Source organism: Paroedura picta, chromosome 12 (assembly GCF_049243985.1).
Source record: "Paroedura picta isolate Pp20150507F chromosome 12, Ppicta_v3.0, whole genome shotgun sequence".
Classification (NCBI taxonomy): domain Eukaryota; kingdom Metazoa; phylum Chordata; class Lepidosauria; order Squamata; family Gekkonidae; genus Paroedura; species Paroedura picta.
The window spans coordinates 28777841-28795267 of record NC_135380.1 but is presented as its reverse complement, the minus strand read 5'-3'; the positions used below and the strand labels follow the sequence as shown (position 1 = coordinate 28795267).

At 44.1% G+C, this 17427-nt stretch overlaps 3 protein-coding genes across 4 annotated transcripts in view; 1 reads left to right on the top strand and 2 right to left on the bottom strand.

Annotated features, from left to right (window-relative positions):
- Positions 1-493: 493 nt before the first annotated feature.
- Positions 494-6087, bottom strand: ZBTB6 (zinc finger and BTB domain containing 6). Its single transcript, XM_077305761.1, has 3 exons — positions 5950-6087; positions 4064-4145; positions 494-3850 (listed from the first exon to the last, which is right to left on the bottom strand). Exons 1-3 carry the CDS (start codon positions 5955-5957, stop codon positions 2561-2563), a joined length of 1380 nt encoding a protein of 459 aa, XP_077161876.1. The 5' UTR covers positions 5958-6087; the 3' UTR covers positions 494-2560.
- Positions 6088-9069: 2982 nt separating this feature from the next.
- ZBTB26 (zinc finger and BTB domain containing 26) lies at positions 9070-16859 on the bottom strand. The gene is made up of 2 exons (XM_077306896.1): positions 16699-16859; positions 9070-14978 (listed from the first exon to the last, which is right to left on the bottom strand). Exon 2 carries the CDS (start codon positions 14950-14952, stop codon positions 13627-13629), a length of 1326 nt encoding a protein of 441 aa, XP_077163011.1. The 5' UTR covers positions 14953-14978; positions 16699-16859; the 3' UTR covers positions 9070-13626.
- RABGAP1 (RAB GTPase activating protein 1) overlaps positions 16856-17427 on the top strand; it is a 73727-nt gene continuing 73155 nt past the window's right edge. The window contains exon 1 of one of the 2 annotated variants that reach the window (XM_077306881.1): positions 16856-16982. The gene's annotated coding sequence lies outside the window, so the exon portion shown is untranslated. The remainder of the gene's footprint in view (positions 16983-17427) is intronic. The other variant, XM_077306882.1, reaches the window with a different exon arrangement.

The following is a 17427-nucleotide window of genomic DNA, read 5'->3' as shown; positions in this document are numbered from 1 at the left end:
CGTCCATATAGTGTGATGCATCATAACTGCTAAAAAAAAGAAGCCATCTTTAACTCAGTTTGACGTCTGCATATTCCAGTAAAGCACCACCTGTTATTTGACACATGTAAAATACTTTTTTTCTTGTGGCCTCACAACATCACCTCTGCTGAGACTTGAGGTAATGACCAGAAGACAGGTATGTCTGTAAGTCTTTTGGTATCGGCCATGCAGATCAAAGTTCCACAGGGGCTGCTAAATGGCACTATTCCAGCAGGCGTATGCTTGAAGTTAAGGACAAGGAAATAAAATTAGTCCCCTGACCCATTTCCCCACCACAGAGAGACCGAGATAAAAGCAAGTCCCAAAAATGAGTTCTAACGGAGAGCCTAGGATATTGTTTTATGTTATTGTCTTACTCTTTTAAATCAGAATTTTGTGTTGACATCTGACGTGTGCCACCCTGAGCTTGACTGGAGTGGGTGGTCTATAAATCAAATAAATAATCGTATCAGCCAGTGTGGGCAAACTTTATTTTCAGCACAACCAAGTGGAAGAAACATGTATACAAGCCCAACAACAATATATCAGCACTGTCTTTGCTGTAATTACAAAACAGCATTTTGAGATGAATTAGCTAATGGACCCCTCATGAAACTAATATAGCTCTCAGCATAAACACTCACAAACGCTTTTACAAAGAACTGGAGATATAGGAGGGTTTACATTCCAGATTGTAGAATCCCGTACAAGTACACAGTCTTCTGTGGCCCAAGGCTCCAATAATTTAAACACCAAAAGATTTACATCAAAATTTACAAAAGCCAAGACCAATAGATTATAAGATAGAACAAGCCTATTAAGTCACTACAGAACATTTTTATATTGAGATATATATGTGTGTATTTGCCAGTGAATGTGGTGGAATGGAACAACGTGGAAGGCAAAGAAATTTTTAAAACATAGTTGTTTTCTGCAGCAACAGGAGAAGTGGTGAGCGGGGAGAACAGGGATAACTCAGGATAAAATCGCCATTTGGCCATGAAGGTCACTGAATGTCCTTGGACAATTGCTTAGCCTATCTCTCAGGGTTAGTGTGAGGATAAAGTGGAAGAATGGAGAAACATCTATATGGACTTGAGTCCCTTAAAATAAGCCTTGGATAAATAATGTGATTATAACATATCTATCAAAATGGAAACCAAACTAGTTTGATATTGCATTGACAGCCTGAGAGCAGGCTAATGGACATAGCCATTGCTTGGATTTTCAGCTACATCTTTTTGCTTGGGACCCACAGAGTAGACTGGATCACACAGTGTAGACGAAGCCAAAGTATAATGTCTTCCCAAATCACTTGAAGTGATTTCTAGTCATGCTATTATGCCCAACTGAGTGGAGTAGAAAGTACAAACTAGTGACGTGTATTTTCTTTTTACTCTCTTCTTTTCCTGGAACACACAAGGTCAGATTAAAAGAGCTGTGAGAATCTGCTAGTAAAGAAGTCAGAGCAGCAGAAGCATCTGGGCTGCCTTGATACCAGAATCCCATATCTCAGAGGACCCTTCCACCGGAGGTTTTGACACCACTCCACAAATAAGAAAAGGAAAACAAGTTGGGACCTAATCAGCTTACAGAATGTAGTTACATTTACATGAATACACTGTAAAACTTTAAAAACCTAGTAAAGTCAACTGGACTCTGTAAATAAGTGAACAAATGGAAACAAAGTTGCAGGTCGTCTACTTTTCTGAAATGTTCCCAGTATTCCTCAAGTAAGCTGGAAATTTCAGAAAGAAGATAAACATGCAGTTATTTTTGTTTTTAGAGAAAGAGAGAGCATTAAGGTGCTGCCATCTTGGTGTAGTGGTTAAGAACAGTGGCCTCTAATTAAACAAGGTTTGATCCCCCACTTCTCTATACACAGCCAGCTGGGTGACCTTGGGCAAGTCAGAGTTCTCTCAACCTCATCTATCTCACAGGAGTCTGTACTGGGGAGAGGAAGGGAAGGTGATTGTAAGCTGCTTTAAGACTGGAGGTAGTAAAGTGGTGTACAGCTTTTCATGCTGTCCTGCAGTTTGCTATCTCATCAATATTTGTTGGGGCAGTAGAAAGTGGAAGCTCAGAATGGCCCAACTGTATTTTTTCTGAGTAGGAATGAATTGAAATTTGCCTATACAGAAGGCCCAGTTGTGCAAAGTCATCCCTCTTAAGGACCGAAGCCTGAGTAGCCTTACAAATGAATAGTAAAAATAATTATATTATTATTTGTGAAACACCTAATGCAAAGCCAAAGTATGAGTTCACAAAATAATTATGACCCTTACCTGCTTGCACATACAGTGTTTCCTTACTCTCTAAATAAAAATGTGTGATCTAAAAGGGAATCAAATACATTTCATTCATCTTCCCAGTTTGAAGGAGATCCTTAATTCAGTTTACCAGGCTCATGCCTATATGCAAGCCTGAAATTAACACCCATGGAAATGCTGGAATGCAGCTTCCTGGCCAGCTTGCTGAACTGAGGCCTCTATGGGAAGCTGATCTCAGTATTATACAAAGTGCCTTACCTACAAGTGCATTAATCATAGTCTATTCTGACTTCAGTAATAGAGTCAAAGGCTGCTTTGTCCACATTGCCCCTCCCATGCACAGATGTCAAGTGCTTCTTGAGGGCAGATTTGTGCTTGAAGTCCATGTCACAGCAGTGGCACTTGTAAGGTCTGTCTCCACTATGAATGTTCAAGTGGTCCTGGAGAGTGCTTTTAGCAGTAAATGTCTTCAGGCATACCATGCACTGGAATGGGCGGATCCCCATGTGCCCTCTAATATGCCGGTTCAGGTTCTTCTTTTGTGTGAAGGTTTTCCCACATTGCAAACACAAGAACAGTTTATGCATCTTCAAATGGCGGAGATAGTTCTCAAGGTGGAGGAACCCCCGGGGGCATTTTGGACACTGGTGACGCCATGAATAGCCGGAGTCCTCTGGATTTTGGAAACTACCCACAGCGCTCACAACTCCTTCTGGGTTCTCGCCCCTGAAGCCAGGGAACTGACCCCCAGCAACTTCGGAAATTCTGCTCTCAACAGTTGAGTTGATTAAAGAGTGCTGTGTTTCAGGAAAATATAAATTTGTTTTTGAGGAGGTAGATGGTTGTGAATATTGTTCATTTTCTACACCGGGTGTATTGATAGAATCCATTTGGAAAATGCAGATTTCATCATCTTTATATCCTATCTCAACAGTTGATATCTCAGGGCTTTTTACATCCTTCCTTTCTGATACTAAATTTTGCAAGGGTGGCTGAACATCCCCTTTTTCCTGCTTTATGTTATCTTCCAAATTTGCACAACTGTCTTCTGAAATCTCAATGATTTCACAGTCTTTATCCAGACTGGCATCTTTGCCTCCCAGCTCCATGTCAGAAGAGTGGCATTTCTCAGGGCTCCTGCTACTGCCCTCCACAGAGGCATCAATTTCCAAATACCGAGATAGTGCCTCAGTGCATTTCTCCACAATATGCACCATCTGCAAGTAACTTGCAGCTGTGAGATATTTCAAAAGTTCCTTCTTTTTCACCTCCAGAGCACCAGTGTAGCATGACAGCAGCAACTTTCTGCCCACCTCCGCACTCTGCAAGATGGTGATGCGCACTTGCTGAGACTGGCTGAGCAGAAACTGGTCCCTCATGAAGGTGGAACAAGCAGCAAAAATTACCTTGTGGCCCTGAAACTCTGTGTCATTGATGTAGATCGACACATCACAAAAGAGGTTTTGTTGTCGCAACAGGTTCATCTTCTGCAGCACAGCATCCCCTTGCTGCTCAAACTGGAAATGGAGCACATCTGAATCGGCAGCCATAGTCACTATCTTGCTGAGAAGAAACACACAAGAGTGAAGTGAAGCATGCCGAGAACCTCAGGCATCCTACAAGACAGGGTGAAGGACACTTCACACATTATTTAGATTACTTATTATTGCAGTTCTAATCTGCCCTTGCCTGGAGGCTCAGGTCAGGTTATAACATTTTAAAATATACAGATTTAAAATTTAAAACTGATTTGTCTAGCACCACATCCTTACCAAGGGGAAAAAAGATAGAAGGCTGTAGTCTTCTCTCTCATCACTGGGCAGAGGACAATCTGTGAGTGGCCAGCATGTTGAACTATGAAGGAGTTATGATCAAGTTTTAAAAACAGTATACAAAAGAACAAAAGGCACCTTCATTGATGGAACAGTCTTAGGCAGCTTGATGTTAATATTAGAATAAATTTAGTAATAATTAGAAGGGATTTTCAATGGGTGAAGTGGTTCATACCAAGACAAGTCAAACAAAAAAAATACACATCACAAAAGAAATTATGCAAAACAAGTCTCTGTAGTATAATGGACCCCATAGGCCACTATTTTTTTGTTTTTTGTTTTTACTAAGGGCAACATGAGATGTATTTAGCTGGAACAGTTTCTCAAGCTGCTAGACTGCAAGGAGAAGTTAACTGCTCTAGTTTATTCAGTCCCTTGACTGAATAATATTTTACCACCGTCATCAGGGAATTGGAAGCATTGCATTCTGATAGTTTGCAGTTTCATTGTCTGTTCCAAATGCAAAATATCTTCTATTCAATATCCTAACTGGATACAGGGAATGCTTAGAATCTTACACCCGAGATATTTTGTCACAGATGAAGAAGTTCTTATATGCCGCTTTTGGTTCTTATATGCCGCTTTTCTTTATCCGAAGAAGTCGCAAAGCAGCTTACAATTACCCTCTCTTCCTCTTTCCACAACAGACACCCTGTGAGGTAGGTAAGGCTGAGAGAGCCCTGATTTTACTGCTTGGTCAGAACAGCTTTATCAGTGCTGTGGCAAGCCCAAAGTCACCAAAGCTGGCTGCATGTGTGGGAGCGGGGAATCAAACCCGGTTCACCAGGTTAGAAATCCACACTCCTAACCACTACACCAAGCTGGCACTTCTTTGTCTATAGCTTGAATGTTGATAAGTATGAGGCAAGTTGAGAGTTCATCTGCTGTTTCAAAGACCAACTCTAATTTCAGATGAAATAAAAATGTATTTGTAAGTGTATAAACAATACCTGGGTTACAACAGTTAAACAACAAACTACTACAGCATCTGAACCTAAGAGCTCAAGTAAATTTATATACAATCCACTTTCTGCAGGTCTAAAATATATCTCTATGATGTTAATGAGAGAGACATTTTTAGTGACTTGCTGTTTGGGCCATGTTCATTTCAATTTGTCCTTCTTGCTCTATCTGGCTAGTCACCTGTCTTCAAGACTACAAGCATGTGTCTGTCTTCTTCAGAGTTCCCAAGGGGGCTGTCCCCCTTCCCCAATCTGACCCCCTTCTTCTTGGGAGAGCTTCTTCCCACAAGCCCACAAACCCCCTCCACCTTGAAACTCATCAGGCAGAGAGGAGCAAAGAGTAGGACATTTTGGTAACTTCAAAGACTCAGTGGTGCCCCCCCCCCCTGCTTACATGCTGTCCAGCAGCAGCAGCCCTGAGTCTCTGGGCCCTCCTTGCTTACCATAAGAATAACCTCCACAGCTGTGAATTACAACATTGAAAAATAACAACAAAAATACCTGTCTTTTGCCTAGACCAGGGGTAGTCAACCTGTGGTCCTCCAGATGTTCATGGAGCACAATTCCCATGAGCCCCTGCCAGCGAATGCTGGCAGGGGCTCATGGGAATTGTACTCCATGAACATCTGGAGGACCACAGGCTGACTACCCCTAGCATAGACGACTTATAAAGCCAGTTGGACCTTAACCCCGAACATTCACAGAGGGGAAATTCAGCATTCACTTTGCAAAGAGCTTTTACACGCCTGGGGAGAAGTGTCCTTTCAGTGCGGCCTCTCCATTTCGTAGCTTTGGTCAGGAGAAAGGGGTGCACTGGCCCAAATTTTCTCTTTCTATCCCGTCATTAAAAAATGTGAAGACCACCTTTGCATATCGCCACGCTCAAAGGATGGACGCTGCCAACCGATCTTGAGGATGCTCTTGAGGATGGAGAATCCAATTGACTCGAACCCTACCTGCCTGCCAAGGATTAGAAAGTGCAAAACTATCCCGCCTCCGTTTCCTTCCCCACATTGCTCACCTGTTGCTGCAGATTGCGAGACCCAGCCGTACTTCTCGCCAGTCACAGGAACAGCTGTTTAACCCTGCGACAAACTTCCGGAGCTCTTCCAATCAGCCCCCCCCCCCCTCTTCTTAACCCGGAAAAACATGAACAGGCTCCCAAAATTCCTGCAGCCCAGTCTTTATTGGCTGCTTTTGCAGCCAATGGGGAAACGGCGGAGGATAACAAAACTCTCTACATTGTTAATTCGCCGTCCCCCAAATGTACATAAAAGAGATGAGACGGCTGGAGCCGGAGCTTCAAGCCTTGTGAAAGGAGGTGGGAAGAAATGCTTCTTCCTTGCAGCAGTCGGAAATGCAAAGCCAGAGCTCTGCATTGAGTTGCACTCAAGTCTTGCAGGCTACAATTCTTCGGTATACGCTGGAAAGTAAGGCTGATGGACAGAAATGGGTCTCGCTTCTGAATAAACACGAGGGTTGCTGTCTCCAGGTGGGGAAGTATCTGGAGATTTGGGGGGGGGGTGCAGCCTGGGGAGGGCAGGGATCTAAAGTAGTATAATGCCAGAGATTTCACACTCCAAAGCCGCCATTTTCTCCACAGGAACGGATTTTGGTGGTCTTGTGATCAATTGTAATAGGCGCTACTTGGAGGTTGGCAACCCTATTAAACACGTTCAGGACACAGCTGTTCCCTCTGCTGGCTTATATATGTGCCTAAGCTCAAAGCAAGAATCAGATTGCCCTACAACGGGAATGCTAAAAAAAAAAAGACTGTTGGATCCATGGGTGGATGTTAGATGTTGATAGCATTCTGCATGGTGTGGAGAAAACTGATAGGCAGAACTGTCTCCCCTCCCCCCCCCAGCATATTCAGTAATGGAGTACAAAGAAAGATGATGGGCAGTATCCTATTTAGTGTATGTGCTGTCAAAGTGAGCATGGGCAGTATATTCAGGACAAGAAATGCAGGCTTTCAGGTAGAATATAATTAACTTACGGAACTCATGGCCACAGTGTGTAATGATGGGTGGCTTAGGTGGTTTAAAAGGAAGATTAAACATATGTATGGCTGTCATATCCATCAGTGACTATTAGCCATAATATCTAAATAGGAGCTCCATGTTCAGAAGTAGTATATCCCTGAACACTAGCTGGGGGACAGAGGCATGGGGCTTTGCTTCAAAACCCCACTCAAGAGTTTCTTGAAAGCTGGCTCCTGAAGGAAACAGGACACTGGACTGGATAACCTACCTTGTTCTGATCCAACAGAGCTTTCCTTATTGAAGGCTATCTGTCAATGAAGAAAGGAGTACACCTAGCTGCAGACTGTAATGATAGATCTTAAAATAAGAGTGCATTGACACATCTGCAGTGCGCCTTTTCCTCCTCACCAAAACAACCCCTTCCCACACAACATCTGAGGCTCAAGGCTTTTCTGACTAGTCAGTTTCCTAACTGCTCCCTTGTTTTTATTTAGGCTTTAACCTTTGGTCATATTCTGAACCATCCTGAGCTGTGCCAACATCTTCTTGCACATTCCTCAGATGCCTGTAACATCAGGAAGATGTATGTGTGTGTAAAAATAGCCATCATAGTTAATAGATATTTCTTATTGCCATATTTTTCGGCTTTGATTCAGCCACCAAAGGCTGTGCAGATGTAAGATCTGGCATGGAAGCATTTCTGTTTGCCATTGTTCCACCCATTCATATCTTTCAGGGCTGAGCTCTATTGCAGAAAATACCATTATGACATCTTGTTTTAATGTATCTAGAGCCTCTTGTGGCGCAGAGTGGTAAGGCAGCCGTCTGAAAGCTTTGCCCATGAGGCTGGGAGTTCAATCCCAGCAGCCGGCTCAAGGTTGACTCAGCCTTCCATCCTTCCGAGGTCGGTAAAATGAGTACCCAGCTTGCTGGGGGGTAAACGGTCATGACTGGGGAAGGCACTGGCAAACCACCCCGTATTGAGTCTGCCATGAAAACGCTAGAGGGCGTCACTCCAAGGGTCAGACATGACTCGGTGCTTGCACAGGGGATACCTTTACCTTTACCTTTAATGTATCTGGAGAAGTATGCACACACACTTTGGACTTAAAGGTGTCCTTGGACTCAAACTTTGTTCAGATACATCCAGATTCTTAACATTTCAGCCTATTCCCAGTTCTAAGAAGTGGGACACAATTTTATGAGGGGGGGGGCGAAGCACCCCATCTGTGATCTGTTTCAAAAGTCTGAATAGTGACACAGGGGTTCAAACTGGACCAGCATCTAAGTTCTCCTTGATCTCATGGATGAATCTGAAGGAAGGGCTGCCAGAACACCAGGAACCAAGATGTATCCAGCTCGCTGCAGTTTCCCCCCTTAGGTTTCACACCTGAGACCTTGCCTAGCTCATGCAAACAGCCAATGGGTTGTTACTGGAGATCATGTACAAATGAATACTGTTTCCTACTCTCTCCCTAACCCCCTCCCCAAGTCTTATACTTAGACACTAGTATGTCAAAGATATACTTAGACACTAGTATGTCAGAGATTACAACCCTTCTCCCTGACATACTAGTTATCTGTTGAGGATGAGCCTCACCCATCAGATGTGGTACAGTCCTCCTGCCCCACTCACTCCCTGGCTTTCTTGGCCTACACCTGAATAGGCTTTTATCACCTGGGAGGTAAAGACAGTCTTTACTCCTGAGGAGTCTAACCCTGGCTATTTTAGTCCAACCTGCCCTTCAGGTAGCATTAGGATCCCCTTTCTTTCCTCTTAGCTATTGTATGAACTCTCTAAAGCTATTTCACATCTCTCAGTAGTGCTATCCATATGGCTACATCCATTACCGTACATCTCTTGTTGATCCTTAAGTGGATCCCCCACCCCATTTTACAAGTTGCTGCCACTGGAGACCATCCCAATATCCCTTGCCAGGGATGGCTGATGTGCTTGGTAGTTCACCTCTGCCTCACCATATTAAGACAGAACAAAGCATGAACTGCAATTTTTATTCTCTACATCTTAAGATCTGTCTGGATCTAGTCCAACTACATCTCAGTTCCAAAACCGGCTTGCCAACCAGACACTATCAGGAAACAAGAAGTCCTCCAAACAGCTAATTTTAATTTAAAATAAACAAAGACATTTAAACAGAAAACCAAGCAATAATAATACAATTATATTAAAATATTTGAATTCATATGTGTAATAAGTATCACAGTGATAGGTGTGGACATAATATAATCAGCCAATAGAATTGCAAAATAAATAAAATCAACATAATGAATGAAAAAAACATAAATATTAACATGTATACATTTTATACATAGAAAATAGAAGGTAACAAAAGGAATGTGAATATTGTCATTCATGATAAATACATCCATCACTGTGATATTTGTTTACAATTTTTATGAAATATTTTTCAGTTCATTAGTCATATCATTATTGTTGGCCTTTCTGTTTAGATGTCCTTATTTTATTTACTTCCCGGAAACTGCCAGGCACACAATTAGGGCAACAACTCTCCTTATTTGTTTGTCCCCCAGCACAGAATATTCAGAGGTTTATTGCCTTCCAATATGGAAGTTTAATTTAACTAATATGTTAATTTTTCTGAACCTTCATTTAAAGTATTTCTGTGAACTGCTAGTTAAATCTTCATTTTCTTGTCCTCCCGTATTGCATTTGATTTTGAGTTGTGCCTTTTTGTAAAACAGTGAGGGGTGACTAATTTCAATTTGTCACTGCTTAACATTTTTCATTAACATAATCACATCAAAATGCAGCAGGCAGACATGATGGACTTATTCTATAACAGGCGAGATTGCCTCCTCCAAATGTCCTATGTGGTCTTGCTCATTAGATTCTTTTTTTAAATCTTAATTTTAAAAACAAAACACTATGATAAACTAAAAATTCAAATAATAAAGGCTCAGAAGCAAGAATGACGCCCACTTGAATTTTCTGTTACATCCAGTTCAGGCCAGATTATCAAGATATATTGACAAGCCTGTGCAGTTTAGCAGACTGAATGATGAACTGGGAAAATCAAGTCTGCACACTCTCTCAAGTCTGCCTCATTCATGGCATTTTCAGCTTCAACCACTTCTCTGAAAAACAGGACTGTGAATGATCTCTCTCACTGAACTACCTTCTGAACCTTACCATAATAGTAAGACTGAATGGAAGTTCTTATATTCATGGCTAGATAATAAATACAATGCACCCAGTCTTCTGGATTGAAGATATGAAGTTGTCATATACTAACTTGGACAAATGGCTGTATTTAATTCAATATCATTCCTGCTGGCAGCAGCTCTCCATGGTCCCAGGCAAAGGGGTTTCTCAACACCTGAAAGCCTTTAATTGGAAAGTGTACCTGGGACCTTTTCATGCTTGCTCTGCCACTGAGCTATGACTCTTCACCCAAATATATGAAAATTCTTTAACCCAGCTGAATTTGTTGGTTCATCTTGGAACAGTTCAGCCTGGCTTGCAGTGATTCTCCGAGGGATCAGGCAGAGTGACTCCTGCTGCCCAAGGTTCTGTTAACTGACAATGGCAAGATTTTGGATCTCCTGTATGGAAAGTGCTATGCCACTGAGTCATGGCCCCTCTAATTATTTCATGAAACCAGCTCACCCACCTGTCTGCACTGGTTGTCTTAGGCTTAAGTAATTCACTAAAGCTGCTGAATGATTCAAGTCAGCCTTTGCAATATGAGCACAGGCATCACAGACCACACAAAGTGACATATCATGCTGGAAGATGGTAAAGCCATTTTATTTTGTGTCAATGGGATGTATCTGTGCATGCACACACATACACCATCATGAGTGATCCTTCGGGCACTCTTGGGCTCAAGCACACAGTCTCAGCAGCCTTAACAGTGAACTAGAAGTCTTGTTTTTTTTTTAAAAAGCAATTTTAAAAAGTTGGCCCTAGGTCAAGCATAGCCCTTCCCATATTGCTTTAACAGGGTCATGCTGCCAGCAGTTCCACTCAGATTCCATAAAGAACCACCTCCAGTATACTGGACAGGTGGAAGCAGGTTGAACTCCCACCTCCATTTAGTGCTACATTTCTTGAAACCTCCCCCCCCCCAATTCCTAGATTGCCTCTTCCTTTAGAGCAGGGAGGGGACAGACATTCAAAGCAAGAGGATGGGAAATAAAAATGAAATGTACACACATGTGTAAGACAGTCACCTCACATTTAATGCCTTTCTTTTATTTTTCAGAAGTATGGGTGGGGGTTGCTGTAAAGCAGATCTACACAGAGAGGAACTAGATGCCAATCACAGCCAGTGTATAGCATAAAGGTTTTTCTGCCTGGCATGACTAGGCTTTATGGAAAGATATAGGCAGTGTTACAACTACCCAAAGATCAGTCTAAGAACGCCCTGATGCAAAAGATAAGGCTTTTTTCTTTTGAAACTCATCAAGTTTTGACATTGGCTTAGTAGCAAGTTGTGTTTTTCAAAGTTATAAACAGCAGCAATGTTTTAATGGACATAGGTGATTTTTTTGGTTTATGGGAAGCAGGACATTATAGTGGAAAAAGCTATATGCACAACAGATACATCTTTTGCACACGTCTCAAGAACACTTATTGGCCAACGATATCAGATAATTCTTATTTCTGCATCCTGCTTCAATCTCTCTGCCCAAGTACAAGCACAGAGTGCTGCACAGGAAGATGTCTAGACTCCATCCAGAAGCACCCAACAATGGCCTGTGAACCAGAGGACAGGAACTGAAGCACTAGCTGCCTATGATCAACCATAAGCATTTAGCCATTATTTGACTTACAAGGGGTTCCTCTTTCTGTCCATTTCATTGTCATCCCATTTTTCCTCCAGGAAACTCAAGGCAGCATACATGGTTCTCCCTTTCCTCATTTTATCCTCACAACAACCCTGTGAGGAGGCTTAGGCTGACAATGATTGGTCCAAGATAATCCAGGAAACTTCACAGCAAAGGAGGCTTGAACCTGGATACTCCTAGCATAGACTAGCCCAATCTGATCAGAGTTCAGAAGCTAAGCAGCGTCAGCCCCAGTTAGTCCTTGGATGAAAGGCCACCAAGGAAGACTTGGGTTGCTGTGCAGAGGAAAGTGATGGCAAATAACCTCTGCTTGTCTCTTGCCTTGAAAACTCCATGAGGCGGAACTTCATTGGGTGGCCATGTGTCAGCTGTACCTTGATGGCATGTTATTCTTATTATCCCCAGTCCTACTCTAACACACCCACCAATACAGTCTCTTATCTCTGACCTTTCAATATATACATAAGTAACTCCAGAAGTTAGTTTAGGTTGGGAGCCATGGTGACAGCCTTGCAACTGATCTGGAGTGCCTATACCTTTAAGAATTTGGATGGATCAGGAATGTTTAGCTTCACCTGATCAGGTGATACCAATCCCCCCATACACATACACCCTGATCCTGTATTATTACTTCTAATTATCTTGAGTGCCAACAGCATTCTAAGCATCATTCACAACACTGAGAATCCCTGGCCCCAAGCCAGAGTGCTTACAATCAAGGTTATAAAAGGATGGGATGGGGCAGGGACCAAGGAGCCACAACAGTGAGAGACTGAAGTAACAACAAAATGACAGGTAAGACGAAGACAGACTAATTCAGGAAGAAAAAACCCTTTGTTGTATAACTATATCTGGTATCTTACTCAGGAGGCAGCCTCTTGGCCTGAGAGAGGTTGCCCTAGGCCTAAAGAGGGATATGGGAGAAGGCACAGACAGGCAAGGGGATGCATGCAACTCTAACTTTCTCTAGTCTTACTTCACATTTTCTGCAAAGGCTATGATAGGGAAAGGAAGTGAGGACAGAAGAGGGACAATGGAAAACCTGCTCAAGTAGAGCACAAAGATGAGAGCCAAGTGCTATAGCAAAGGAAGATTCTTCTCAGCCACAGTGGCAGCCAAATCTGACTGGTTTTCCTTCCTATCACAGAACCCTTAGACAGTTTTAATCAGAAAAAGGACTTCCACGCATGGGAGTCAAACTAGATAAGAGGCTGATGTCATTGTACTGTAACAGAACAGAAGGCCAAGACCTGATGCTTTTAACAATTAAAAAATGCCCACAGTTGGACTAACAAATGTCAACAGCTTATAATGATCCAGTGCTTTTTTCCCCCCTTCTTCAAGAACTCAGGGTTATTTTAGCTTAAAAACTCCATTCTGGAAGGGCAATTCCAGCCCCTATATTTTCTATCCCTTGGTCTATAAGCAGGTAAGTGCTTCTTGGTTGCACAAGCCAACCATCATCCTTTGGAGTTCTAAAGCACAACTGCCCAAAACTTCAATGGAGGCAGGTCTGTGCTAACTGGCATTCTTCTCACTGTAGTTACAAAGACAGCTGAATTTACAGAACACATCAACTCACTCTAGGGTGGAAGCTGAGGACCTGCTACTGATCCTTGTTCTGATCTTAAAAGTGAGAACTTTTGGGATCTGTTAGCTAATGGTCAAGTAAAAGTCCAAAAGAGTTCCATACATTTCCTCTGTTGCTCAAAAAGAGGCTGTTCTAGTTCACACAAGCACCATCATTCCGTAAACTAAGCACTGCCTGGGCCAGTTTCCCCCCATCTAGTACCTGACTGGCATCGGCTTGCAGGCAGGTTTTTGAGTCTACTGCTGAGCTGCAGCTGAAGGAATCAAAATCTACAGTGATGTCTTGGACATTCCTTTCATTGGCATTGTCAAAGCTGTTTTTGCCATGGAGCTGCTTGAGGTGCTTTCTCAGGACAGGCTTGTGAGCAAAGACCATGTCACAATAGTTGCACCTGTGTGGCTTGTCCCCACTGTGCAGGTTGAGGTGATCCTGCAAGGAGCATTTCTGCGAGAAGGTCTTCCCACAGATCTTGCACTGGAAGGGCTTGATCCCAGCATGCACCCGCATGTGCCGGTGGAGGTTGCCTTTCTGTGTAAAAGTCTTACCACAAAGCAGGCACATGAACAGCTTGTGCATTTTCAAGTGATTGGCATAATTCTCCAGATGCCGGAACACACGAGTGCACTTGGGACACTGGTGGTGCCACTGGAGCCCTTTGTCTACCCCTCGGTTGTTGGGGCCAAACGCAAAGAGGTTATCACCCCCTGCATATGAGAGGGAATAGTTATGGAGCTGGCTCTGCTCCATTTCACTGGCTCGGTTCTCCACTGTGGAATTGATGAGGGAGTGCTGAGGCTCAGATGAATGAAGATTGCTTTGCTCTGAAGAAATAAAGGAACTCTGATTCTTTTTGTTTCTGACATCTGCAACCTCCCCAATGGACTCTACCTTCACTATTTGTATATCACTATCCTCCATATCCATGCTGTCCTCAGAGTGTTGTATGCACGGGGAATCTGGCTGCAAAGATTCCTCCTCTTCCTCCTCTTCCTCTGCCACTGCCGTTGGTTCCTTTGGCTCTGAAGAGTCAGTTTGTTTCTCACTTGTTTCTTTTTTCTCCAACTGCTGCTTTGGTCTGATAAACTTCCAGAGGGCCTGTGTGCAGCGTTCCACAATGTGGCTCATTTGAAGGAAGCTGGCGGCTGTTAGGTAATTCACCAGCTCCATCTCGGGGAACTCCAGGATGCCACTATAGCAGGACAGGAGCAGCTGCTTTCCTACTTCAGAACTCTGCAGGATGGAAATTTTCACTTCCCTGGAGTCATTCAGCAGGAATTGGTCCCTTAAGAAGGGAGAGCCAGCGGCAAACACAATCTTGTGGCCGTGAATTTCAAGATCATCTATACGGACTGTGATGTCACAAAACTTGTTCTCTTCTCTCAGCTTGTCCATTTTCTGTAGCATTGAGTCGCCATAGTTGTCAAACTGGAAATGTAGGATATCAGGTCTCTCAGTCATTTTGACAAACTTGAAGGCTGTTCTGTCTACAGATAGAGGGAGAAGACGTGATAGGACCAGAAGGATCACACCAAATTCAAACAAGAAGCTTTAGACTAGAAGATAACTCTGCCTAATATAAAGGCACAATATGTCCCCTGCAGTTTCTTGCCCCTTTTTGTTCTCTCTGGAAATAATTACAATTTTTAATTATCCTCTCAGCTTTAACCCAGTCTCACTGGATTCAGTCTCAATGACTGAACAAATGAAGAGAGTGTGCAATGCAAACTGGAACAACAAATACTTTAAAAGAAATACACTTAATAATAGCAGCTAGCATTTTCTTAGTGTTTAGATAATTTAACTAAATAATTCTTCTGGACATCCTGCAAGTGAAAGCTAATGTTCTCTGGTAGGGTAGAGAGAGGATGCTGATGTTGAGCATCAGCATTTTTCCTTAAGCCTGTGGCTTTCTAGTAGGCTGGCAGAATTTTGAGCTTAGTCTGTTAGCACCTGCTGTATATCAGCCCTCTAGAAAAGATGGAACTCACTCATGGAAATTATTTAACACAGTTATAGAACTCATGGCTTTAATACATGGTGCTGTGCAGAAGCCTAGACAATTAAAAATCCTAGAAAGTTTTGTGGAGTAGAAAAGGTATGCCAGTCATGACAGCAAGATCAGAGACAACATGCTAGATGCCAGCACCCAACAAAATGGAAAACCCATGAACTTCATCCCCTGGGTTTTGACCTTTACAAAAAGCAGTCAGCTGTTGTTAGAAAACAGACTAAGATGTAAAAACAGCCTACTTGGTACTGCTGCATCCTGATTCTGGCAGGTATGAGGGTGGGAGGAGAGGGGACATGGTGTAGCATGTTCTAGAATCAAGTGATTCTGCAAATCAAGTGGTGCTCAGAGATAAGATTACTACTATTTAGCTCCTATGGTTCACAATAAGCCTCTGTTCCTGGATATTTGCGTGTTTTAACAAAGCTGATGGTTTATGCACTATTTTTTATGTGGGACTTTCCACTTGTATGACAATATAAAGTAATGAATAAAGGAACACATCAAAGTACTTTACCAGATGTTTGGCTCATCTAGCACAGTACTTACACTGGTCCATTTATCCCTGGTACAGAAAGGCCTTTCCTAATTGCCTCCTGTTTTAGATGCTGGGGACTAAAAACCTGGGAAATCACAGAACTATAGATGAATCATCTTATATACCAAGTCAGTCCATTGGTCCCTCTACCTTCAACTAACAGGGGGTTCTCTGGCATTTCAGGTAGGTAAAGGTCTTGCTGGACACCTGCTACCTGAGCGTTTCCTGCTCTTGAGCATCGCCTAACATTGCCCCCCCCCCGGGATTTCTGCAGCGTCCCGAAGCTTTTTTTCTGGCTGGAACAGACAAAGGGTCTGGAGGCACCTGAACGGCTCGGGTGTTGTACTTATTTGCTACAGCCGCTCCCGTAGGTCAGACATGGGCTGCGAAGTCATAACACCAATTCCGGCACGCGACCGACCACACAGGTTCTGTTGAACCTTCTGCCGCGGCAACCCCGTCCGGCCTTCGAGAGGCCGCCGACCCCCTTTGTCGCTTCGGCAAACGGGCAGAGCCAGCCGAGTTCCTCCACAACGTGCCTTTTCCAGCCACCCCCCTCTCCATCCTCCACCGGGAGCATCTGGCGGCCACCATTCCCTCGCGCCAGGTCCGGCGGCCGGAGCCCCCGACACCAGGCGCAGCCCTCCGCCCGTCTCACCTCAGCTCCGTCACCCCACCTCCCCCAGGCGGTGCAGCTTCGGGGCCGGCCCGGGGGAGGGGGCACTTCCGGCGCCAGGAGCGGCTCTTTTCTCCTGTCGTCACGGAGAAACGGGTTGCTAAGGAAAAAGACGGAAGTGACGTCACCCGACCTCGGAAGCAGCTAGTCCTCTTTTCCGGCGGGGCGCGGTCACGTGACAGGGAGGGGGCTGGGCGTGGGGTTGGCCCCGACTGAGGCCCGGCAGCGGTGCCGGGGCGGCTGCTGCTCCTGAGGGGAAGGAGACGGTAAGGAGCGGTGCGTGGCTCGGGCCCCGCGTGTGCATGTCGCTGTCCTTGCGGGAGAGGCTATGCAACCCCCCAGGGAAAGGGGGCCGAGCTGGAATTGGCCTGGAAGGGGTGGGTAAGGTTGGTAATGCTTAGCCTTCCGAAGGGTTGGCAGGGCTTCAAGCGCACTCTCTTGTGGTAGTCCGTACAACAGCCTGGTGAGGTAGGCCCTGATTGTGGAGTTGCAGCTGGTCATGTGATAGTAGCCCGTCTGGTATGTGGGGGTAACCAACTAGAGAGGCTGTAGGGGGCTGTGCCCTGCCCCTCTCCCTCCCACCCCACTGGACAGAGCTCTGGAGATAAGTCGATACAGTCTGTTTGTGGATGGTCGTGAGTTACCCTCTTCCACGAGGGAGTAAGTACCCTGGTGGTAGTAAGGCTCATGGGATGAACCCTTTGCACTAGC